We start from the raw sequence: 27,866 nt of genomic DNA on the forward strand, positions 1-27,866 counted from the left end.
ATATATGGGGATGATTAGTAGGCCAATGGGCAAGTTTGGCCAGGATACCAGGACACACTATTTTTCAAATGACATCCTGGGATTTTTAATGACCAGAGAGAGTCGGGACCTCGGTTTAACGTCTCATCCGAAAGACAGATTATTTTCGAAGGTGGCACTCTTACCCAACTTATAAAACCTGGAAGTATTCTCTTAGGGCAAACAGTTCAAACTCTACGTATATTTTGATAATCACTCTCAATCTGTAGCCTGACGTTGCCATACTCAATTCGAGTCAGAATTTGAGTCTGAAACCGCTCCATTGGGCTATCATTGAGGCGTGTCTCAACCGGGTTGCATCCCCCATTTCAGTTGCTTCTTTAGCTTGGTCCTCCATAAATGCGACCAACTTTTGCCGAATCCCGTAGAAAGGACGCTAAAAACATCTTTCGATCAACAAATGCCTTGATCGCGTTTCTCTGTTCCTCTTTTTAAATCAATGCTCTGTCGATATCTTTTAAAACAGACTCAATGTCAGAATCCACACATCTGAATTCTACAGCAGCAGCCATTTCGTTGTAAATAGATTCAACACACGCGCTCTTTGGTGACGTGGTTGATTACGTTACTGTTGATCATCTGTCCATCATCGTATAAAGCCCGCCCTGACAATTTGATTGGTCCACCAGCTTTGGGTCTCGCATACACTCTTAAAACGAATGTGTTAAAAACAACACATTAGTGTTGATTCTGGGACAACACACTAACTGCGTCGTCCTGGAATCCACCCATCTCTGTGTTATTATTGAAACAACACATTTTGTGTTACTTTTAACACAACATGTGTTATACTTGAACACAAAATCAACACAAAATGACACATAATGTGTTAAAATTACACATAATGTGTTAAAAGCTTATCGCACAATGATGTGTAAAAAATTAACACATCCTTTCTAAGAGTGTAGTAGCTCCTCAACGGAGAAACCCCAGACCGATCTTCCCGTCTTTTAAAATGTTGTGGGCGGGGCTTAGATCGTCTGGCACCCAGGCTACTCAATCTGATCTCTATCAAAAGTCCTTGACAAACAAGTCCTTGCAATTTGAGCAAAAAGCTGAGATAAATGTTGTATTTTTGAAGAAACCTACCCATATTTGAGAGGTGATAAAAAGAGAACGAATGTTTTGTTTAAAAGCAGATGGTCTGTTCTTTCATTTTATTTACTCTGTTTATAAATTTAAAGGAGACTATTTTCTGGAAGGCATTAAACTTTAATGAAGTTTATAAAAAATGCTGTCGCTGGCCACTTAAAAAAAGGTGGCAATGGAAATCAGTAGGGACGTGACAGTATGTTGTATTGATATGTAGGTCATGATACACTGCAGCTTAAATGGTAAACATGACTATCAATATAAAGGTCATAAGTTAGAATCCCAGGGAACACGCACATTAATCAAACCTATAGTGCCGTAAATACACAGTAAATCGATTTGTATAAAAGTTTCTGCTAAATCCGAGGATGTAAATGTTTATAATATTAAAATGATATATACTGATTCATTTCAATATTTTTCTATTTTCTGGTTTATCTGCATTGGATTATACAAAAAATATATGGTGTGTATGTTCTGTTGTTCAGGGAATGTACTCTTTGATGCAAGGTGCACTGTCTTTTTCTGTAAACATGAACTCTGTTGCACATAGATCAGGGTAAATGACATGATTTTTTACAGCTTTTTTGGAGTTTGGTCACTAGTTCTTCTTTCCTGACTAACCTTGCCTGCTCTCTCATGCATTTAAGGCAAAGGCCATAGAAAGTCTAATAATGGCTTGAGGTCCAGTTTGGCTTGATGCATAGTTGATCTACCTTCTTATAGGTCAAGGGGGTTCTATTTTGTTACTAACCTTGATACATTTGAACTTTGTTTAGCTTTTGCTTTATGTAAATTTTTGATCAGACGCAAAATTTGTATGCACATGTGTTTGGGTTTTTAAGCATGTCCATGTTTTTCGCCTTGTATTGGAGAGCTGGTTTTCATTCAACTCTGCTCAATGCTGATGCATTTGAAACACGTAAAAACTGCCATTCACTGACAGCTTCATGTAGCATTTTTCTGTAATTTAAGCATAGTACAAGTAATATCTCCTTTAAAGACAAACTAAATGAGATTCTTCATTTTGACATTTATATGTGACCCTGGACCACAAAACAAGCCATAAGTGTCAATTTTTAAAGATTTTTTGAGAAATTGAGATTATACATCATCTGAAAGTTGAATAAATAAGCTTTCCATTTGATGTATGGTTTGTTAGGACAAAAATACAACCGTTTGAAAATTAGGAATTCAAAGCTGCAAAAAATCTAAATATGGAGTAAATATTTTCTGCCTTTTTAAATCTCATTTCTTGGACTACAACAAAGACACAGATTGTAGGTAACAGTTACACGGATTGTAGGCAACAGTTTACTTTTTGGTATTGGTGATGTATTAAAGACCGACATTATCATAATTCCTCTCGCTTTGGACTCCCTGCCTGTAAGTTAACTCCTGTTAGCATTGCATTATGACCGAATCTTTCAAACATGGTAAGGAGCGTCACATTTCCGGTATTCAGGCCAATCACAATGTACAGATTAGCTAGCCAATCAGGGACACAGAGCTTTTTAAATCCGTACGTTTCAGGAAGAGAGCGAAATCTGGAGCTACACAAATGTACGGTATGTGGAAAATAATGTGTTTTTTAACCATAAACCACGCAAACACACGTGGTATTACACCAAATACACAAAATAAAGTTGTTTTTAGCAATGAAATGGGTGCTCTTAAATCAGAATCTGGCGATCTCAGAACTCTCTTGATTTGTTCCCACTAGGGATGTTAACAATTAATCGATCTTTGATTAATTGTCGATAAGAATTAAATCGATAAAACTTAACGATTGTCGAAAAAGCAAGCACATGTGTCTGGCTCCTGCGCAAAGCACGTACACAGCTGGTGAAAAAACTAACCAAGCGCGAAGAAGTTAAACTAGCCATGATCACAACGATGCTCGATGCCAAACACACACTTGGGCTTTTTGTCCTCATTTGAGACGAGACTGACTGTTAACGCAACGAAATGGCATGCGCAGAGGATCTGAGAGGGTCCGATGCCGAAAATCTAAACACGGTTAGGATACTGAAAGCAAAGACCCTCTTCAGGGAAACCTGCGAGATTAGCATAGCAACGCTGCTAATGCTGCTTTACACAGGGAAGGAGACCAGAAGCCGTTTTTAATAAACAGATTAAAATGAAAAACTTAAATTCTGGCAAGAAACTGTTAAATGTAAACTGTAACTGACTGTTGTTACACTCTGAACGCCCACAACATATATCATTGATCATCATTATGACTGGCTGAGGCGCTACACGCTAAACACTGTTGCGGGTTTTCTAATGGAAGGTTGAAGTCTTCATAATAAAAGCATCTTTGCTGAAAGTACGCCGCAGGTCTAAAGCTGAGGTGACGACGTGAAAAGTTCCCTTCGTGTGCTTCTTGGATATAATTACAACACGCGGTGTATCAACGACTCAGATAGCGAGGTGAACAACTAGAAAAATAACACTTGATGATAATGAAACTTATTTTGTCATGGACGCACAGACTTTCATGCGACTATGAGGTGGAGTTTACTGTGTCTATTAGTCATTATATTTCATTACGAGATTAAATTGATGATTTTAATCAAAACACCAACTACATTGACTCATTTTTCAATCCCAGTAGCATATTATTTAGACAAAATAAAATCTTTTAATTCGCGTGTGGAAGCTGGCGTTTTTACGTACCCTTTTATGTCATTGGCTATATGCCACTGCTGTAAAGGCTTATTGCACTAGTACAGTTAACGATTATTCGATTGATTGATCGTTAATTTAAATGATCATCGAATATGGGAAAATGCATAAGTTGACATCCCTAGTTCCCACCCGAGGCAACACATGACTTGTACCATCGCTTACAGACTGGTGCATTAGAGTCTGTTAGTTCTACTTCTTTATCACAAGTAGGCAAAGTAATGCCTTTTTAACTTCTACAGCCCTATTTGTTTTTTAGTTGTGGCCGTGTAGCGTGATCCATCTCCTCTCGCATGTTACTCTCACTCTATGCTGCCACTCTCGCTGGTTTCATTTCACTTTTGTAGCGCACTGTCGCCTAGCGTTGAACATAGGAACAAAGCATTTCCAGTATCGAAACAGGCACTTCCTCAGAGTCCACACTTTGATGACATCATGTAGTGCAGACTTTAGGGATGCCAGAAATAGGAAGAGAAGTTGCCCATTAGTGTGAACTCCTCCTATCCGTTGTCTGATTGCTCTTTTTCAAAAACATCTGGGTTAGTAAAGTGCTTCGCCGAAGAACGCATCAAGGGTGCAAAGGGGGCGCTGATAAGCACACTTGGAGCGTAAAAATGACAGGCGGGACACCCTACAGACTCGCAGACTAAGCCAACATGCGCAATTTAAGGCCAACAGACCGTAAGTCCACATGAAGTGCACCATTTGGGACAGGGCCACAGTATCCACTTTATTTTCGAACATGGAAGTAAATGATGTGATGTGTCTTCCTTCTTTGTGTGAGACGTCTGTTTCAATAGCCAGCTGGTAGAAAACAGTGTAGTGGGAGCACGTGTAAAACATGATTTAAACCGTTATAGTAAATATTTACTTCATCTGCCATGTATGACCAAGTGAGAGGATGAAATTAAGAAGTGGCCTGATATATCATATGAAGATATATTCAATAATTTCATGTTGTTGCTCGGGGGTGACAGGTCTTAAATGTTCATCTATAAAAACACAGAGGCATACCAGTATCTTTAAAATGGGAAAGTAAGTTGAGTGTTTGTACATGGAATAGACCAAGAATTTGTGTGTTTAAACTTTTCAGGTGATGGTTTAAAATGTCACAACTGTCCCTCTACTCCAGTATGATTTTTTTGAAACTGCATATTTTTTTTTTTAAATCGAGTTTTTATGGTGACACATCAAGCTTCACATGGTCTGACATTCAGCAGCAGTATCTTTATCATTCAACACATTGTAAGTTGTTTGAACAAACCACAATAAACAATTTAAAACTATAACATGTATTCAGTATTGTTTTCGTTTTATGAAAATATTATTGCATTGCTTCTTACACACTAGATGGGGCTTATGAAATTATTTCCTTATGTTTTAAATGAAAATCTAATAATTTTAAAAGTGTAGCGGAGGATTTTCTCGAATTTTAGAAAATAACCGCCTTCTCCACTTTTTAGAAAATAATTGCGCAGCACTCCTGATTGACAACTAGGACGACCAATAGTCTTGATGATCCACCCGGAAAAAGAAAATCCTCTGCAATACCTTTAAAATAACTAAGTCAATTTTATGCTAAATCAGCATAATTTTATCAGCATACTATTAGTTGTTTTTAAACAATATTGCATTTATTGTTTAATGACAGTTTCTATGTAGGTTTTACTGGATAAAGTTAATGTGTGCACGTGTGCCACAAACACGTTCAGATTTTGTGCATGTTTTATGGTTCAAATAAATGTTTTGTAGAGAGTTACTGCGTTTGTACCAGGTATGGTAACCCCATCACTGCACAAATTATTCCGGTCTTCCTGGATTTCATAATGAACATTAAAAAGCCAGTCAAAACTGCACACACGTGACATTCGCTTTGCGTCAACCGTTAGCTTTATTGGCCCAACAGAAGTCTTACACAAAGGAGCTCAATGATGGTGGCACCCACATTTACCTGAAAATTAAGGTGGATAGTACCTTTTGAAAAATATACCAATAATTTTTCTGAACCAGTTACCTGCACAACCCCACTTCTGAGAAATGTATAAACTGGGTTGGGTCCCTGAAACCATCTTCATTATACAGTGCTTTCAATTACACATTTTTTTTGCATGTGTCATATATAATACAGAACTACTATTGTATATCATCACAATGCAACAGTGTAACTTTATTTAGCTTTTTGGCTGCATGATTGCTTTTGTTACACACATGCCCTTTTAGGAGCAGCTAAACCATGCCACAAATAAGCAGGGTGTTGCCACTTCGTAGATGCTTTTCATCTAAATCGACTTACACAGTGGACTGCTGGGACAGCTTCCTTTTTAGGAACCCGAAGTTAACTGTTTTGCTCAAGGGTACTACTGCATTGTAATCCGAGGCCGAGCTGTTACCAAAATTACAGCTCTGCCTTGGGGCCAGTACAGAATGGACCCAGAATCCCTTTGTGTTTGTGGCCAGATCTGTGTATCGGCTTGCACAAACGTGTGTGACCATTTAATAATTCAGTACGCCAAATCTTAAGAAATTCCAATGTGAATCTGTAAAGGTTTTGGAAGGGCTTTTAATTGGTCCATGACAAGGACAGATTCACTAACATTTGAGTGTTCTCTCTTTGTTTGAATTTTTAAGTGATTCCACAGCTTTTAATCTTAAGCAATTGGTGTAGATTTCTCCGAGTAGACCTACTTTACATACACCGGGGTGTCATTTTTGGGTATTTAATTGGGGTCTTATGTTCTTGTAGGATTGGTATGTTGAAAAGTGTTCGTTCACCCACACTTGACAAGAGTTTGTCAAGCCTTGCAGTTCTGAGTGCCAATGGTTGATCTTTTGCCAGGTAATTACAGTAATTCTGTGATGGTGGGCTTGATTAGCCCTCTGTGGGTGTTAGAACGGACGCTTTAACTCTTCAAGCCTCTGTGTTCTGGCCATGTGCTCTTAGTTAGTACCAGCCCTGGGCAACATGCTAGTAGTTTTTTTCCCTCATTCCATCACTGTAAAATGTGTCAGAAAACAAGGTCATTTTAGCTCTGTTTGACACTGTGCAACCATACATATTCATCCTGTCATTTCCTCTACTAGCAGTAAAGCTTTGGTCACACGTTGGTTTTAGTTAACTTCAACTAACTACTTTTTTGGGCTCTTGGTTTTATTGTTTAGCTGCTACACCCTGTATAGTGTTGTAAATTTGGTACAACATAATCATTACACCTCATAGCCAACTTTCAGGCGGAGGGGCTGGATTGGCTGGATTGGCTTTGACCAACATGAAAGCAGGTGTTGTGCCAAAGATGCACTCTTTGGAAGTTAAAGTTTCATATTCTGATCCAAAGACAATCTAACATACAGATAATAAAAACATAACACATTATTTGGACGAAGCAGCCAGGCGCTGACAAGAAGTGGATGATCTGTGAAGAGAACATAAGTATTAAAAAAGCCTGCTTTGCAATATGAGGTAATACAGCTAATCTTAAAGTCCCCCTGTTGTGAAAATCAAGTTTTTATTGTTGTTTATATGCATATGTGGTGTTTTTAATACCCTTTAAGACAAACCATGTCCAAATTCATCATTCATATAAATATGACTAATATGCATATTCATATCTATAGCCCCAGTTGTGCGTTTGATTGGGGGGGACTTATTTGCATATTCATAGATTGCGTATACAAAATAAGGCAGGGGTGGTCCTGGAGGGCCCTGTCCTGCAAAGTTTAGCTCCAACCCTAATCAAACACACCTGAAAAACCTAATCAAAGACTGCAGGATTACTTGGAAATGACATTCAGGTGTGTTTGATTAGGGTTGGAGGTAAACTTTGCAGGACAGTGGCTCTTAGAGGCTGTTTACACTTGGCATTAACATGCGTTTTCGTAAATCGGATCACAAGTGGACGACGTTAATGCCAGGTGTAAACTGTGTTCAAAACGTTTTGAACGCGTCCACTTTCGACCACTTTCAACCACATCCAGAGGTAGTCGAAACCACTTTCGATCGGATCCCTTTGGAGTTGCGGAACGCAATGTGGTTGAATGTGTTCGAACAGCCACACGCGACCCCCTTCTCTCCGCCCATTTATCTAATCTGAGGTATTAAACACAAGTTTTACGTCTTTTTTTGACTTCTGCCGTGAACATACGGTGAACAGAGCTATTTTTAGCCTTTCATTGATAAAACTACTGCGGGTGTTCTCCGTAGTTTCGTTTTGAAAGCGTGAAAGTTGTGCGATCCTATTTCATCAACTGCGCTGAAAATTCAGAGAAAGCTCCAACAAATAAACGTACAAAACACTGTGCAGCATGTATACTTGCTAAACAAGCAGCGGGCTCCGACATAATATAAGTTTGCGTCCATATAAACTCCTAATTACTCCCGCTCGCGTTTGAATGACAGCAGAGAGACTCGCCCATCGTCTCACAGACCACCCCCTCACAGTATTCAGGACAGATGCGGTCGAAAGTGGACAAAAGAGACGGATTTAAATACCAGGTGTAAACGTAATGTGTCTCTCTCGTCCACTTGTGATCCGATCGATGAAAACACATCTTAAAACCAAGTGTAAACAGCCCCTTAAAGACCAGGAATGCCCACCCTTGGTGTAGAGTTACATTCAAGCTGTTTTGAAGCATGAAGAAATTGAACTGGGCTGTTTATTTTATCTACAGACTCCTTTTGAGAGTTAAGTTCAGTGCTTGTATATCAAAAGCAGACCACTTTTAAAGCTTGCCTTAATGAAATTGACATTTAAGGTCAATTTACTTATAATGATACATTGCCTTTTTTTACAACAATTGCCTTTTAATAAATTGTGTCAGTGCATGGCTTGAATTTTGCATCTCACAGTAGCCACAAGTAGCCTTTTTAAAAGCTTCTGCAAAAGCATAAACTGTAGTATGAGTTGGAGCTCAACCTTGAAGCTGATGATAGATCTCTCTTAAAGGTATTTACATTATTACTTTAAAATACTCTATCATTCAATATTTTAAGTTCTCATCATTGCTTTTGTACATTATTAACATCTGTATACTAAATGTCTCAATTTCTCAATAAACTGATCATTGGGCTGGAATGTTATAAATCTCCTCTCTCAAAGAAAGGGCCCCACTACACCCATAATGAAACCTGTATATTGTAAAAGATACTTCCATAAATCCTCAATGGATATAAAGAATCACAAAGCACTTCATCATCTGGTATTTTTAGTCAGGCTGAGACAAATAAGCTGGCTTGTGGTCAAGTATCTGTTTTTATCAATATTTTTTCTTTCTGCTAACCTTGTCCAGAACTTGGCGATTTTTTACAAATCCAAATTGCATTCAGCTGTCAAAGTCTTTGGTGACAGATTCCCATCTCTGATCAAATTGAATCTTTAATTAAACCCAGTTTCACCTGCTTTGAGTCAGAATCCAGGTTGTGACTCATTTCATTCCTCTGCTCCCAGCATAACTGTGGGTTTCCGTGTGACTGGCTTGAATAATTGTCTCTATACTAGACAGGTGAGGCTGAACCCTCCCTTAGTTATTCCATCTGTGGGGAGTTGAGTGCCATGCAATGTCAGCTGGTACCTGGCAGTCTGATCACGCTCAGACACATGATGGAGCTGCACAGCTGGACAGAAATACTGCACAAACTCTCTTTCTGTAAAAACAATAGTTTATGTCTGGATTTCAGACTTTGCCGGATTGCTCAAACTGTTGTATGTGTCTCCTACCATTGCATATATTTGTATCCTTTCGATACATTTACATTTTAATGAACATGCTTTGAAAATTTGTAATATTTCCTCTTTCCAATTGTAAAAGCATCAGTATAACTTAATTTAAGAAATTTTATACACTCCTGTTCAAATACACAAAGAAAGCCAAACTAAGCATGGCTAAGGAAGCGAGAATAAACTGATCCAAGCATGTTCAAATTGGCCATGCTTATGCTGTCAAAACATTTCCCACATCGTCTTTAGCCACTGAAGTAATGGACTGGTTAGATACTATTGGCAAATCTATTACATTATGATTAAAATGCTTTGCTTTGTTCTCATCTTGGCAAACTTGATGAGATTATTTTAAACATGTCAAGCTGCATTCGTGGTTGAATCAGTTTTGACCACATCAACTGTTTAGCCCTTACGTACCGGTTTGTCAAAAACGCATGACGTTGTTCATTGAGCTGTGATGAAGAATGTTTTGGATTTGTTTTGACACCGACTGTAGATTGCAAGTGTGTGTGAACACGGCTTTTGTTGTAACACGACTCTGTGGAAACTCATTTGTTCCACCCTGTAGAACACAGTAATGAAGGGATTAAACAGTGCTTTTATTTTGTGCTGAGGTGAATTGAATCTTGCACTCATTCCCGACAGCTGACGATGACAGCGGTTGTGAGAAATGTTAATAACCAAGTAGCCGCCCTCGATCATTTTTGTCTAAATATTGGAACGCTATCATCATAATGCTTATGTTACATCTTTGAGTTTTATAAATCAAAGAATTTACTTTAAAAATGACCTTGTCATAGCATTTACAATTTCAAAATATCAAAGAGTTCTTTTGGGCAGACTTCAAAGCTATACATAGCAAACTAAAAAATATGTCTCAAAATGGGTGTTTAACATTAGAAAAATATTATATAAACTCCTGTATAGCTCAGTGGTAAAGCATTGCATAGCAACGCAAAAGGTCATGGGTTTGAACCCAGGGAACCCACACGCTAATAAAAAAATTTATATCCTGTAATGCACTGTCACTTTGAAAAAAGCATCTTCCAACCAAGTTCATAAATCTAAAGTGTACATGTAAATAAACGCAGTTAATAGGTCTTGCAGTCTTTTCTGAAGTCAAGTGCAATTACACAACCTCTTTTGATTACAACCTTTATTTATATCGACTGGTCTATAATGACAAGTCTGTTGGTGACTGACTACAGACCAACAACAGCAAATACTGCAGCCAGAGAGCTCCAAGGAGTGATGCAGTGGAAAGCATGAGTGGAATAAATAACTTTACATTAAACTGCTCTCTAGGTTTTGTAAAAAGCATGGTATCATCCATATTTTGGTCTTTTCTCTTGATCTGAAAGTCAGATGCAGACAGGACTGCATGCTCTTCCTTGGAGTTATTTTGTAATTAACTTATGTAATTATGTAAGAACAATTGTTATTGTGACTACAATCAAGGAGACAGATCTTGTAAAAAAAAGTCTGCAATCAGGTGTGTAGTGTGCATAGGGTGAAAGCAAAGTGTACCCTAGTACCCCTGCACCATCAACTGGTATTTGTAAGTAGATTGTAAATTCGATGTGTTCTGCAACTTAAGCTTTATTGCTCAAGTATATTATTGGCGGTAATATAATAAGAAATGGGCTGTAGAAGACCAGCTGCTGAGGGAAGCTACATGAAGCTTGGCTGGACTTTACTCTGTGCTCAGCGTTCTCTCTTTTTCTCTCTAGCTCTCTTTACCCACTGGTCCTTTCTTGCCAAAACTCTACTGGTGGGTGAAATATCATCATTATTTGTGTAAAAGGCACTGAGAATTTTGACAGTTCTGTCTTCTTTTGTCTCTCCTGGTCCTCTCCTGTATCATTTGCAGCCTCTCCCTATTATGTTGTAACCATAGACTGTAAAAAATATGGACGTAGTGTCCGTGACGTCACCCATAGGTTTGTGAAGAGCTTTTTTGAAGCCTATAGTTGGCGGGGCTTGTCGTCGCCATCTTAGCATCACGTCACTCACGGATAACCGAAAATGGGTAAGGAGGCGGGACGTGGGGGAAGCTGGCTGGTTTCTGAAACCACCCCTGCCTAGCTCGATGGTAGTGACAGCAGTGGCAGTCCACTCGTCACTCAAGTGGCCTTGCCCTTAAAGGGGCAATCAGTAGGATCTACCCCCATCTAGTGGTGGAATTGCTTACTAGCTCCTCCCCTTTCCAAATGCGTTGCAACTACGGTAGCCGTTATGTAATCGCTGATCTCCTTGTCCGTTGCAGCTGGTTCACGTGTTCTGAATGAAAACGCATTGTGGAAACGCGTTGGTAGGCAAGTGCTTTTTGTCCCTATCTGCTATTATAGTTTATCAACACGGCGGAACAACATGGATGCCTCCTTGGACTTAACCGTTCACTGTAAGTAAAGAGAAGAAATTCTAAGCTTACTAAGAAAAGTCAGATCACTGGCAGAGGTCATTTGACACCAACAAGGACATATTTATGAATAAAGACTAGGGCTGTGTTGAAAAAATCGATTCATCGATTCTGAATCGATTTTCATGTTTATTTCTAAAGATCGATCCTTAACTCAGAGAATCGATTTAATAATTAATAACTTAAACTTGCCGCGTCATTGAATTCACGCATGCGCGCGAGGTGGAAGGACATTAAAACAACGAACATAGCAGTCAGTAACGTTAAGCAAGCGGTTGTTTTGAAAACTCTAGAAATGCTCAAAGCTGCGATCTATATGTAAAATAATCCACTCATAACAAATATACGAGTTATTTGTGTTATTTTTATAATAAGCGCCAGTAAATCCACCGCAGGTCTCCAGCGAAACTCTCTCTGTCCCTCCCTCTGTGCTCATGCAGCCGGTCTCTGACGGGCAGAGGTTTCTTGAGGCGCGCGCAACGGGACACCAAATAAAGAGTTCTTCTTACACATAATGCTTATAGTTGTAAAGTTTTCTGAACTTTAAGCAAGCTAAGACAAAACTTGCATTTATATCAGTGACACGTGCGCTGCTGGAGCATTAGTTTGACGCCTAATTCGCTTATAGTACAAACATCTTTGATCAGAAAGACGAGAAAGAGACGCAAATGTTAAGGTCTAATAGAAAGTAAAGAGCATCAAGACCTTAAAACAGACTTCACTACATTATAGCACCCGTCATAATATATATATCTAGAGCTCCGACTCTCATATACAGGTATTTATCCTGTCTGTAGGTTTGTGCATATATATATACCTGTTCATTTTACATACTGCCTATTTTTTTATGTAATGTATGCATAAATACAAAATACAATGCATACTATAGCTTCAATAGTCTACAAAATTAATAACTCAATTAAAAACAAGATTCTGTCTATCAAGACTTGTTGTTATCCTCTGGGCATTTTCACTTTAACATTATTTACTTTAAATTGTCCATATTTTAAAACTGTGGTGAGCAGTTAAAAGCTATAGTGAGTGGCAAATAACTGCACATTTTTATAATCCAAAAACAATATAAACTGAAAAACATGTATATTATGAAATATACAGTTACCATGAAATAAAATGACTCATTCTGTGGAATAGATTTTTGGTCATCCCCCCCCCTATCTTGCACCATTTCGGGCTTTTTTTTAAAACACTTATCTAAATCTCGAAGATGGGATCAGATCGGATCGAATCGAATCGAACAATGATAATCGATTCAAGATCTTGAGAATCGGAATCGAATCGATTCTTGAAATTTGAATCGAAACCCAGCCCTAATAAAGACATTGATTTTGATTAATAAAACACTTAAGATCCTACTAATTGCCCCTTTAATAATTCAGAACTTTAAAGTGTGCCTTTTTTATTGCTAAAAACAACATTATTTTGTGTATTTGGTATAATACAATGTGTTTGCGAGGTTTATGGTTCAAAAACACTTACCGGTTTCCACATACCATACATTTTTGTAGCTTCAGATTTGACTCTTTTTTTTTTCCTGAAACGCATGGATTTTTTACAAAAAGTGCTGTGTCCCTGATTGGCCAGCTAATCTGTATGTTATGATTGGCCTGAATACCTCTGACGTTAGCCAGAAATGTGACGGCCCTTACCATGTTTGAAAGATTCAATCACAATTCAATTCTAACAGGAGTTAACTTACAGGCTGAGTCCGAACCTCAAGGAATTATGATAATGTCTGTATTTACTACATCACCAATCCCAGACAGTAAATTGTTGCCTGTAATCCGTGTGTTTGTTGTAGTTCAAGAAAAGAGATTCACATGGGAGACGATAACTCGCGTCATCGTTTACTTTGTGGTTTGTACCTTTTGCATATCATTAACATGTACTAATACACATACCAAAGGAAATGGAAAATCGTGACTCGAACCATAGGTGCCCTTTAAGGCTTAATTTAATTTAAACGCATGAGTTATAAAAGCATTCACCCCCATCACAGTTGTCATAAAGTGCAAACTTGGCTATTTAGACCAGAAACACACTTCGTACCAGCCAGGTTGTAAACATACTTATGTTTGCTAGAAAGTAGGCCATTTTTAACATGACATCTATGGGAATCGACTACCTTTTGGAGCCAACCTCTAGCGGATAGTCGATTGCAGTTTAAGTCACTTGCGTACTGGCTTTATTAGAAGATTATTGGAAGATTGCCCCTTGGTTGTAACATAAATGTTTTATTTATGTTTTACCAACAGTGTATAGATGGCGGTCAAACGTGATTTAGTTTTATACCGTAGAACGTTTTTGTTTGTGATCCTCAGGGTCATATTTTCTAGGCTTATGTACCAGATGCTGGTCAGCGAGGACTTCACATTTATTTACTGCTCACCTTGGCAGAGGGTCGGCTCTGAATTATTACCAGCTTTGTGTTTCGTTGTGTGCTTTATTCAGTGGCCGTTTGTTACTCTTGCCCCCGATTTTGATGTGATATTTCAGAATACTCATATTTTCCGACAGTTATTAAAGGAGATGAAACAGCTGTTTTGTTGATGCCAGAGCCTCCTGTCGATTGGCTAATCTTCAACAGCTTTCTGTTGGCTTGGGGCCATGGTATGCCCTTGTTTTGTGGGAATACTGTCTGCTCAGGATTTTCTTGTAAATATAATCTTTAGGACCAGCACGGTGCCAACATTTCAGTAGTCCATTGAAGACCAATAGACCATTAAATCTGACAGTCCTTTTAGTGTAAAAAGACAATGCTGAATGCACTCTGTTAATAAAAGGTTGAAGATTCATTTAAATATTTAATTAAAGCTGTGGTATCTTGCATAACAATTATTTTAAGCAATTAAAGCTGTGGCACATCTTTATTAGATTTAGCCAAATGTAATATTTAAAAGATTTTAAGTTACCATGAAAAAATACAGTAAGTCATTTTTACTTTCAACATGGTAGAAGAGTAGCATTTGACGTCTCTATCTTGATCATTAATATTTGATATATGTTGTCATAACAATAGCTGTCATTGGGGTTCATTAATAAGTCATTCATTTGATCCATCATTGTCATCATCATCTCTTCTTTAAAAGCAGGTTATTGCTGTCATTTTGTTTTTATAATGCAAGGTGAACAAGTTTCTTTGTAGCACCTTGGTTGATTAAAGGTTCCTCTGATATCTGCTATTAGATTTGCTCTGAAAGTAAATTAATGTCAGAATAAGATCCAACAAAACTTGAACTCGTGGTCGTGAGGTCTCTGGTTACTATAGCGACAAGACCAAAATCTGGGCTCTCTATATTTTAATTAAATTATTTCAATAAAGAGTAAATTAGGTTTTTTTTCAGGTAGCGTTGCATTTTTCTGCACTTTGACAAAAAAAGTTCTCTGTCCTTTTTCGAATTTGCATTGATTGAAAAATACAACAAAGTCAGTATGCTTTTATTGCCTGTGATACTTTTACTATAGACTTCTGACTTACAACTGCAGTAATGGCTTGTTCAGTACAGGTTACTTTAGCTAACTGTAGGTTTTGTTGATTTTAACCATTCAGTATGCCTTTACACTCAGAATCTCTTCCTCTCTTTTGCAGGATGACTGGAGTGGCATTAATTCAAACAGAATTCAATCACACAGCAATGCAGATGACAAAGTCCACAGCCTAGAGACCCTTCCTCCAGGTAATTGCCAGCCTGACAAACCCATGTGTAAAATCAGCTCAGGTCAGGATTAGCCTGGTCTAATAATTCAGATTTTCTATTCTAGATGAATAATGAAGCATTTTTTCTCATGCAAACCCTCTAAGATAGAGTTTAATGAACAAAACAGATTTTTCTTCTGAATATAGTGTCAGGTTATCCTGTTTGTAGGGGAAATAGCATCTAAAGGGGATCGCACACCGGCCGCTCAGCTCTGCGCCGTGTCGCGCCTAGCAGAACTCGGAGGTATTCTAAACCGGAAGTGCACATTAAATAGCACGAGCTTCGTCAGATAGCGTTAATCCTTAATGATTTGGGACAAATATGATGTTATTTAATGTTAAACTATGTGAGTGGCGCTGTGTGGCGCGACAGGGATTTGAACAACTTCCTGAGTCACAGCTGGGCGGCGCGGACAGGCGCCACCTGGCGGCGCCGGTGTGCGTATACTCATAGAAAACAATGTGTTCAGTTGATTTGGAACGGCGCGGCGCGGCCGGTGTGCGATCCCCTTAACATGCACCAGTGATTTGAAAGGGATTTCTTTTCTCTGGCCAAGGAAAGAAATTGTTCCCGGTTTGCTTCGCATTCACACTCGCATTTTTAACCTTGAACCAAACCTAAGGGCATATGGACAAGGTCACAACCTGGTTGGTCAGGTTTTATAACATGTATTTTTGCATCCAAAACAATGCGGTGTGCAAATCGGCAAGTAAAAACCGTGCCAAGATCTCTTCCGTTATATGCGTATCAAATATATAATAAAAGCTTTTTCCATGTCAACAGATTGTTGGATTTTGGGGGTGGCATCTTGTTTTTGCTTCCTGTTTTTGATTGGTTTAATTTTCTTAATGTATCATCTGAAATGTGAACGCAGCATTGACAAGAGTGCTCGGTTGGTGCGCACCAAGGTTAATGTGGCAGTGTTTGCATTTACTCAAATGAACCGCAGCAACTAAGCAATTGAGCAAAAAATCTGAGTTTGTTTTATGCTGGGTACAAACCAAAAGATTTTTTAAATCTTATAAGATTTTCAAAATGTGATAGACCACACACATGAGGATAAAAAAATGTGGTGTGACATAATGTGTCAAAGATAGCACGCTACACTCGAACAGATTTTCGACCAGAGTCTCGAATGTGAACAAAGGAAGACTTCAGAATAAGCATGGTGGACGATATGCAGGAAGAAATTTCAATGATAGTGTTTGGAATGATTTTCACAGAAAATTCAAGGGGGAAAAAGGGTTTGGGTGAAACATGTTTAATATTTACGATTCGCGATCGGGGCGGCTCCGACGTTCTTCCAATCAGGTTCGGACACTCTTAACACACCTCACACCAAGGGAAAATCTGATAAGATAATCTGTAAAACCATCAAGATAATCGGGACGTAGCTAGGATTGTTGTAAGGGGGAAAATTGGCCCAAAATCAGCCCGATTATCTTTTGGTATGTACCCAGCCTAAGTCAAACCAAATCTACAAAAGTCATTATTCCTGTGCCTTCAAGTTAAAAACTGTAAAAGCTTTCATTCTAAATTCATGTTTGTCAATGAATCTGCACCTAGCCTATGGCACATACCAAAAAGTATACATTAATTGACTTTTTTAAGTTTATACATTAAGGGGCGGTTTCGTGGACCAGCCCTTAGTTCATGGGTCTCCAACCCTATTCCTGGAAGGATCCTGCACTGCAGATTTTAGTTCCAACCCCAATCAAACACACCTAAACCTGCTAATCAAGTTGTTCAGGGCTACCTTAAAATTAGAGGCAGGTGTGTTGAAGTAGAGCTGGAACCAAAATATGCAGGAGAGGTGCCCTCCAGGTACAGGGTTCAATGTTCAATTTATTTATAGAGCACATATTAATACAACAGGTGTTGACCACAGTGCTGTACAAGTAAGAATACACAGTAACTGTAAAATCATACTTTAAAAATGTAACACTAACTGTATGTTCACACTGCCACCACAAGATCGTCAAAAAACACTTTGGCTGCGCTGCCAAGGATGCTAAAAAAGGATAGTTGACGCTCGAATGCATTCTCTGGAATTCTCTTAATCCTCGCCTTCCGATTGGTTGCCTCTGAATGTTTCCACCTTCCGATTGATTGCTGTCGAACCGCGTCATAGCTCTTTACCATAATTTGAGCTGATTTCAACTCTCCTTGAAGCTCACAGCGTCCAAGATGCGCCATGCCGGAGCTCGCCACCGACTCTCATTGAAAATAAATTACTTTGGTAATTTGATGCTCTCACCGGCGGTGGTGTGAATGCACAGTTAGTAATATAAAAGCAGAATGACATAGAAAAATAAGATGAACATTTATAATATGATCATAAAACTAAATGTAAGACCTGAAAAAGAAGCATGCCTTATTATATAAGGACCTTTATGTAGTTTTAAAAACATACCTTAGAAGAAACATTACTGGTGTGTATCTTGAGACAAAACAAGAGCTCTAATATATGTTAAGATATGTCAGTAGAGGGTGTTAAGGCAGCTCAAATATGCACTAGGATAAGCCCTTTCTGGGAAACCACCCCTTAATGTTTTTATTATAAACTGAATACCTAAAATAATCACGAAAGTAGTGATCAGTAAAAGGCTACAGAAAGCCCTCATATGGAGATGATTTGGACATGTAAGAACACTTGCATGTTTTGCATTTAAAAAAATGGAGACAGTAGGTCTGATTCACTAATATGTAAACTTTTGGAAATGTGCTAAACTGCACAGTGATCCAATATAACTGGGCGGCTTAGATATTAACTTATGCAGACATTTTATAGATTCCCAGCATTTTTGTTTTGTATTACTTTTTTATTAGATCTGTGAAAGCATTTATCTATTTAATTTATATGGCATGCGTTTTCTTTGGAAATGATGTTTGATGAGAACTGTTCCATTTATTTATACTAATCAGATGCTTTGCATGTATGTACAGTACCACATAACATGGAGTGTTTTTACTTTTTGTTTAATGTCATTGGAAGAACATATTTAAATGTATCACACAAAAATTGCCATCTGCTGACCCTTATGTCATTCCATGACAACAGGGAGGGAGATATTTAGCATATCTGCTTCATAAAAATGTTTGGACATGTCCTTGCTTTTTGTGCATACAGATAATATTAATAACATAGTGCCACATTCAAACGTTTTTTTTTTTCAAAATGTGCAATGTTGAATATGCAATATGAAACCACAGCAGTGGAAGAAGGGCATGTTTTTATGAATAGAATTAATTGGACTTAATTTTAATGAAGTATGAGTTGTCAACTCTGCATTATTGTTCCTCATCTATAGATATAAAATGTTGTCCGAATTGTTTCTTACAAATCATGATTGCACATTTTCAATCAGAAGAATAATCAAGTGCCACTTGATTGGTGCAGCAGTTTGTCGTCTAACTATTTAGTTTTCAACACATTTGTTTTTAATTAAATGTGTGCACTCGGAGTAAAATGAGGGTGTAGATAATGTTGCTGTGTATTATTTCGGATCCTGCAGTGTTCGTGTTCTTCCCCTCACCTTGCTCTGTGTGTGTGCACATTTGCATGCAGTGTGTCTGAAAACACTTTGTCAAAAATCGTACAGTATCAAGTGAAGTGTGGAGGTCACCGCTGAGACTCTCTGTTCTCCTATGAGGAGCTAATTAGTCTGATGACAGCCCCCTGTAGTCCTCTGTCATGGGACGAGCTATATGCACCTCGCAAGGAGAGATTGTGTTTTCTTAGGGCGCTCATGAGCTTTCAGCTATATTGGCCATTGTAATGGAAATAGCAGACGTTAAAACTCTAGCTTTCTTTAGGTTTCATTCCAACTTGAAGCACTGTTACTCTATCATAAGCATGAATGACGTTAATGACCTTTTCCGTATTCTATCCCAGCCATCACAGACGGGAACTTTATTTAATCAATACATCTGACACTTTTTGATGGTTTGATGCATCTGGTGCATTGCAGCACAGTGGTGTATATATATTAGGGCTGGGTATTGATTCAGATGTTCCAAATCGATTCGATTTCGATTCGCAAGCCATCGGTTCGATTCCGATTCTCGGTTAAATTTTCGATTCCGGTTCTCGGGTAGGTTTTTATACTCGATTCTCGATTCAACTCAATGAATATAGATTTAATACACATACTATATTAATGAAAAAGAACAGTGAACAGCAGTTTACAAGTGGGTAGTTAATAAAAAGAAATTAAAGCCACAACACGTCTTGCTTGCGAAATCTAAAATGCTTCCATTCCTCCGTTCAATGTTTGCGGAAATAAATATGGAAAAAAAATCGATTCTGCTCTTTGAGAATCGATTTTTAATTGACCACGTTTTAAAAAACGATTCAGCGAAAAATCTATTTTTTTTTTTGCCCAGCCCTAATATATATTTAATCTCAGCTGTTTAATTGTGATTCTTTTAAATTTTATTAAAAGGCCAAAGAATGAAATATAATTCTGATATATGACAATGTAGTGTAGCACTTTTTTTAAACCATTTTAATATTGTATAATTAAGTGATAAACACTAAAATAGCACATTGCCATATTGCGACAAACATACCCCATTCACACAGCACTTTGGTCCCAGAAAATGTCTGTAAAATTGGCAGAGAGTGTGAACACGCACACAAATGTATACGTAAATGTTTTGGGATTGCGTCCCGAAAGAGGACCTACTAACATTGATGTAACGCACACGGAAAGCATTCGGTGTAAACAAGACGCAGAAATGATTCTGTAAGGGCCGTGCCGTAGTGAGGATGTGCGTGTTATCACAACAAGAAGTTATGATTAAGCTCTTTGACACATGGATTTAAACGTAGTTCGACATTAACGAGAAATTTCGGCAAACTCGACTGAAGCAGAGATCAGGGAGGTCTTCACAGGGAGCGTCAAATCCATCGGTGTCGCGTTTTGGGCAGTTTGAGCGACAGGGTGTCAATCATAAAGTTGAAAGAAGCTCAACTTTATGGTAATGAGCTATGACGCGGTTCAGCGGCAAGCAGCGGCAAAATGCCAGCAATCAATCGGAATATAGCCTAGACCTTCTTCGCTGGCTATAATTCCGAAGAAAAACAGACGATGTAAACTTTCGTTCCTACCAAAACATCAGTTCTGAGAAACACACTTTAGAGCGGCTAAAGCGTCAAAAAGCTTCCCTTACTTTTTGACAAGCGTCCTTGACCGGGCGGCCTGAGCTTCTTTGGAAGCTCAAGTCTGTGGCGGTGTGAACGTACAGTTAGCAAACTTCAGACGCTGTGGCAAAAAACCTTTCTAAGTGCAGGACTTTAAATATGTCACATCTTTATGGGATTTTTGTGTGGGTATGTGTGTGAAAGCATGCACAGATTTTGGAAAATCATTGGCAGTGTGAATAAACCAAAAATCAAACCATCCCGTACAAATCCCAGACGCATTTTCCGTTTATTTTCCGTATTCTCAATGTAAATAGGACTACAGTGTATGTGGGCTTCTCAGCAACACGTTTCCTCATCTGTATTTTGACTGTCATCAAAATGGCAGTGGTCCTCGTCTCTGAATTATTGTCAACACTCTGCTGAGTAGTTGACATCAAAGGCCTATAATTGTCAGGCAGGTTGTCCTAATTAAAATGCAGAAGGCGTCAGCCAAAGCCGCACTAGATTAATTGCTTAGTCTTTGTGTAGTAATAGATAACATAATCAAATTCTGCCACATGTTTCTGAGGTTTAAGTATAATCCCAACCATCTCTGCCGTTTAACTCAATGACAGCCGTCTGTTGGCGGAGGCTGCTTGCCATGTCATGGTGGGCTGTGAGTGACAACGAAATGGAAAATAACTATTTTCTTTCAGAGAAGAGCTGAGCTTGTGGTAAGAAAGCCTAAAGCAGTGTCTGAATCGAGTGGAATGACTTCATTTGGCTTATATCCGTTTATATTATTGTTTGGCAAAGGTCCACCATGGCAGTTTCACCTGGGTTATAATGAACGGAAGATGTACAGTCAGCTACTTTCAATAGTTTTTGGCAGCTGTGATCATATAATGGATGTATTTCAGTTATTCTCTGGATAGTTTGACTCCAAGAACACATTATGCATTTTTCATTATAACGTGTAGAAATTAGTTTTTGCTAAATATAACTGTTAACTTAACTTGAATTTGAAGTTTGATTGTTAAACAGTTTTTCCACATTTCTGTGTTCAGGATTTTTTTGGGTGGGGCTAAATGGTGGCTCGAGAATACACTTGAGTCAATGAGCATGGCCTCGCCCCTAACACAGTCGCGAGCATCTGTTCAGATTGTAGTGCGTTTAAAAGTTCAGAGAGACTGCAGCTTTGCCGTGAGTTGGTGTGGTTTCAGTGCTGGCAGCGGAGTGTACACGCCCCCAGCATTTGAGAGAAGAGAATCCTGTGTATTCTTCCATAGTCAGGGCCGTTTTAAGATCTTGATTGCAAAATCCCTCCAGTGCACTGGAAAGTTCTTTCCCTAAAAATTCCCACAATGCAATGCCTAATCCAATGAGCACTGATGTTCCCTATGTTCCCTTTCCAGAAGTCACATGACCTTTCTATAGCTCTCTATATATAATACGCACTGCTTGACAGAAAGGGACCACAACCTACTTAACTCATTCACCGCCTGCCTTTTTGAGAAAAGTTGCCCACCTGCATTTTTGTGATTTTAACAAAAGTTTCACAAAATTCCTTGCAGGAAAAATTATCTTCTATAAATATATAAACATACAAATTATATCCAAATAAAGAACACACCTTCTGCTTTCAAACAAACAATAAACAAACAAACAAACAAACAAACAAAATGGGGAAAAAAACGTTTCATTATATATTTACTTTTTCCACTTAATTTAACCACTGAAATATGGATATTTCTCTTCAAAAATACAACATTTTGAGCAAAAAGCTTAAAAAATTGCGTTTTTGTAAAGGAATTTATGTTAGAGATCAGACTCAGAATGACTATCAAACATAAAGGCAGTTAAAATAAATCATTAAATCTTTTTAACTTCCGTTTTTGATAAATTCGGTTCGGATAAAAGCGGTATTACACTTTCACTTTGAAATTCGTCCAGAAAGGCATATTTATTAGTTAAATATTAACTCATAATTGACGAGATAACTCGTCAATGGCGGCGAATGAGTTAATAATATCTAAATGTAATATTCCTTCAAATGTATGCACGGATATGTATGAGAATAATGGAAGTGTTTTTCATAATAAAACTAAAAATTAAGTCAAACAGATGTTGGTTTTGCCAGTTGTTGATATATAACAGCTGTGAATTATCAAAACATGCTTAAGCAGCCTCATCACAGGAAGATACTTGAACATTGTCCCAATGTCAAGTGAGCTAGGGTCATTACCAGTGCCCGAACCTGCACAATATACTGATTCATGACCTCAGGATTGAGCCCTAGACTAACCATACATTAAGCAGACCTGTATTTCGTTTATATGCACACATTAAAATCAATCTTTACGTATTGAAATATGTTTGTTTGTGGTGTTTTTCAGGTAAGGTTAGGTGGCAGGACTTCGATCAGGATCTGTATGTGGGCGCGACCGTGGTGAGGCCAGGGCAGGATCCCTATGCCCGCAACAAGTTCAACCAGGTTGAGAGTGACAAACTCAGAATGGACCGGAGCATTCCCGACACAAGACATGACCAGTAAGACCCTGTCTTTTCATTTCTTTGCCGTTTTAGTGCTTAATCCTTTAGATTTTTTGGTTTAGTTACTGTTTACATCTAAATATTAAATGTTGGCTTTATCAATGCAATTAGTTTGGAGAATACTGTCTTCTGTTTGTCATGGCCAATAGATGGAGCCCAATCTATTTCTTTTCAATTATATTTCCTGTATGGAACCAAATGATGAATATGAGAAATAAGAGTTTGAGTGCTGTAAATAATGCAGATTTAATATTTGCTGATTTAATCACGAAGAGAGGCCTGTCATTTGATGGGAATTCTTACCCAGCACAATAATGAAGGAATGTGCAAACTTCATCCAAAATCAGCGTAACATGATCTACATCCATCTGGCTTTCATTGTGTCCTCGGTTGGCAAAGGAACATTAGTATTCCGGGCTTAAATGATTGTCAGAGATGTTAAGCTAAGATTCACACACAGTACTGAATCCTCAGATACACTTTAAAGTCTCTAAGCAGGGAGGTGAATATGTATGTGCACAATAAATGAGTGGTTTAAAAAATAGAGAATTAGATTTGCCTTATAGGCGCAATAAGTGGTCTTGTTATCAGTCTAGTGGTTTATCAGTTACACTTGTGGTGAAGCCTAAGACAGCCGCCTGAGTGGACATTTGATGGAACGTCATATTTCCTGGTGACCTTAGTAGGACTGATAGTCCCCTGATAGATCTGTCCAGCCATCACTCACTGTTACTGTCAATCCATTGTGACACATATCATATTAGTTTGATACTCTAGAAGATGATGCCACTGTTATTCCAGTTTGTAGATGCTGAACAGTACTTCCAATACTTTTTTTATTATTCTATCAGGAAAGAGATGATTTTAGTTCAATTTTAAGTGATGGCTGAAATACACACAAATTCCTGTTTAATATGAGACTAAATGGTTATATGCATTTGACTTTTTGCATTAGAAGAACTCTGAAGGGTGGAACATAGTCATGCTAAACAACTTTATGTACCAACATAGTTTATTTAATCCAATGACAGACATTTGTTAACACAAGCCTATCTCTGTAGTGCAGCCTGAAACTGGCGTAATCGTTGAGTTTCAAAACATTCAAGAAGCCTTTGAAATGTTACTCGGTCCCCTGGACTTAACATCATTAGAGCTGCACTTAGCTGAGACTGTATTGATTACATGAGAGAGAAAGATTTCCATCAAACACTCATGTTACTGATGTGTTATGATGTCTTGAGAACATCACTGCCTTTGTCATGATTCAGAGAGCTGTGGTTTCTCCACACAAGCACTTTGAACATCTTCACGGGAAACACAGTTCATCAATTTTCTCATCTCGCTGGGCTGATGTAAATGCTGTGGGGGTTCGGTAGTGCTTAACCGAACAGAAATTGGTCCCACAGCCTGCAGTTGTCTAGCTGTGGGCTATGATGAATTAGCTTGCATTTTTGAGAGGGTGATGGTGGGCAGAATGCAGCTAATTGCTCACATTATTTTAAAGGGGACATGTCACAACACTTTTTTTAAAATGTAAAATAAATCTTTGCTAGAAGCCCAAAATAGCTCAAAATGCCCCATAGGTAATTTATTATAGCATGTTAAAATTGCCACTTTGTAGGTGTGAGCAAAAATGTTTTTGGTTTGTCCTTTTAAATGCAAATGAGCTGATCTCTGCACTCAATTACCTATTTTCTTTCACATGCTTGCAGAAAATGGTTTACCAAAACTAAGTTACTGGGTTGATTTTTTTCACAGTTTTCATTGGGGACTCAGATTTTCATGATATGTCCACTTTAAGGCTGATGGCTTCTTCTCTTACTTTGCCGCGATTGCCATTTTTAGCCGTTTTAATTATTTGTTGCAATATAGTAGGTTAAATAACACTTGTGGCATTCATTTGTCTATTTATAGTTTTATGATGAAATACTGAAAGCACATTAGGGATGTTTATATCAGTTAATTTTCCCGACCGACAACCGTAGCTTCTGAACCGAACATTAACCGTTAACTTATAAGATTTTAATATTAAATTGTCATTGAGTAATAATACAGTTGACGATTGTCTGTGAACTAGTAAAAACAAAAAATTAAATTTGAACGTGCAAACAGCAGCGACAGATCAACAACAGAACCAGGATTCATACATTATCAGATATTCACGCAACATTACCTTACTAAAGAGCACGCGATCAGTCCAGAGGATTAATATCCAAAAAGGGCAGATTGTCTCTGTTTCATCTACCACAGTGGTCATTTCTAATGCAGGGCACTTTTCAAAAAGTCGTCTTTCTCCGTTTGTGCAAAAAAGAGATTTTTATGGTCAGGGTCAGAGGCCATCAGCGAACGTCTCCGTTCAGCTTCCAAACACGCACACAAATGATTTCTCATACAAATGATTACTTTATCAGACCGTCAGGGCCAGAGGCGTCATGCCCATTCAAACTGAGGGGGCACCTGCCCCCTTGGTTTTTTTGAGCCAATGGATTTTGCATCCAACCTCTAAATCAAATAAGCGTCCATTAATCTGTTATTTGACTTTTAATCTGTTAATATGCACAATATTATACATTCTGTGCTGCATCCTTGTCACTTTTCGGAGATTTTCGCCGTTTTGATCGTGTTTTGATCATGTTACATTACTTTTATTCTGGCGGCAGCTGGCGCTGCAGTCAGAGCGCAGCCGCAGACGTCATCAGTGTCTGGGCGCGCTCACGAGCTCTCTGCTGTTGCTGGCTTGCTGCTGCATTTGGCTATCTGAGGAATTAAAACGTGTTAGAAACGCTCACAACATTTCCAAACCCCAGTACGGTAATGTGCAGTTAACCTTCCTTCTCTGTGTAGAAAATGTATGGTTTTAAATGTGACCGTCTCAACGTTATATTAGTAGAGATTCATCTTCTTGGCACAACGCCAAAGTTCGCCAAAGTTCACGCGGGCGCGGAATCTCACATGCTCACATGAGGTAAAATTTAATGCAAAAATCCGTTCCTCTAATAATTGTATCTAAACATATTTTTTAAAATCATTATTGAACATTAAAATCAATCACGTGGCTATAGCTGATGTCATTTTCGTTGTTTATATACTTTATGGATTTAAAATTACATTAATTGTATATGATAATGTAGTTGTTGTGCAAAATGCATTAATGACACAATTAAACAAGCCATTAAGACTTAAATAAAACATGCCGTTTCAGATGTGAATATGATGCAAATGTGTCATTATTCCGATTGAATAGTATTTGATATGAAAGTTAGTCATCACTTTTATTTTGGAGGTTTTTGCATGAAAGCAGGGGTTTTCAGATTGTTAGAAATGTAAGTGCCATGGAAAAGACTGAAAGCTCTATAATATTTCGTTTGATGTCTGTGTATACACAAATTTCTGGGAGCTGTTGACACTGTGCCCCCTTAAAAAAAATTGGTGCATGACGCCCCTGGTCAGGGCAGCAATAATTTGTGTCATTTACAGGACATTCACAAATTAAAGAAATTTCTGCCGGCTCATGACGACACGCACCATGCATTAACAAATATTTTTTTTCTTTTAACTGATAATGTTAACTCTTTCACCGCCAGCGTTTTTTTAAAAAGTTGCCAGCCAGCGCCAGTGTTTTTCATGATTTTCACCAAAGTTTAATGCCTTTCAGAAAATGTTCTTCTTTAAATATATAAACATACAATATACCAAATGAAAGAACAGACCCTCTGCTTTCAAACAAAAAAAACGTTTCATCCTACCTTCAGTGGTTCTTTTGTAATCAGCTTTTGAATATGGGTAGGTTTCTGCAAAAACACCACATTTTGAGCAAAAAGCAGAGATAATTCCATTTTTGTGACGGACTTTTCATAGAGATCCCATTCAGAGCGATCTTTAAAACAAACACGGACATGCAGCCGCTTGCCATAGGGGAATACTTCCGGGGTAAAAAAGTTGCGGAAGGTTATCCTGGTGGATAATAGCGGTATTGCGGAAAGACTGAAAATCTTGTCATTGGCAGGGAAACGTTTTCTCTTGATTGACGAGATATCTCGTCAATGGCGGCGAAAGAGTTAATCGGTCATAAATTCTTACCTTCAGTTAACGGTTAAACGGTCAATCTGAACATCCCTAAAGCACATTGATTAATAGATGTTAAAACATTCACCATAGATATCATTGCTATTGTCTTTGGTCCAGTTAAAGCCCTTGCACACCAAGAATGATAACTTATGATTACTATATCTACACTGTCCATACCAACAGACAATAAGATTGTTTATTTTAAATGTCTACATTGTAGTTTCAGTCACTAACACATAAACCTTTAACTTCGAATGAATTTTAATTGACTGTCAATGTTTTATCATTTGTAAGCTTGGAAAAAATTGCTCTAAAAGTGATCCTGATATAATTTCCCTGTAAGTTGTTGTTTATTTTGTATTGATGCTACTATTTTCTTAAAGGTATAATGATTTTTAAAACCTTTTCTTTACAGTTTACAGTATTATGCTTGATGTGAATGGGCCTAG

The 27,866-nt window shown here is 38.1% G+C and overlaps 1 protein-coding gene across 2 annotated transcripts in view; it reads left to right on the forward strand.

The window, feature by feature from the left end:
- galnt2 (UDP-N-acetyl-alpha-D-galactosamine:polypeptide N-acetylgalactosaminyltransferase 2) overlaps positions 1-27,866 on the forward strand; it is an 89,788-nt gene that overhangs the window by 31,270 nt on the left and 30,652 nt on the right. For both annotated transcript variants that reach the window (XM_065296798.2, XM_065296797.2), the window contains exons 2-3: positions 15,560-15,647; positions 23,193-23,346. In XM_065296798.2, coding sequence (XP_065152870.1) covers positions 15,560-15,647; positions 23,193-23,346 — 242 coding nt within the window. The remainder of the gene's footprint in view (positions 1-15,559; positions 15,648-23,192; positions 23,347-27,866) is intronic.

Source organism: Paramisgurnus dabryanus, chromosome 20 (genome assembly GCF_030506205.2).
Source record: "Paramisgurnus dabryanus chromosome 20, PD_genome_1.1, whole genome shotgun sequence".
NCBI lineage: Eukaryota > Metazoa > Chordata > Actinopteri > Cypriniformes > Cobitidae > Paramisgurnus > Paramisgurnus dabryanus.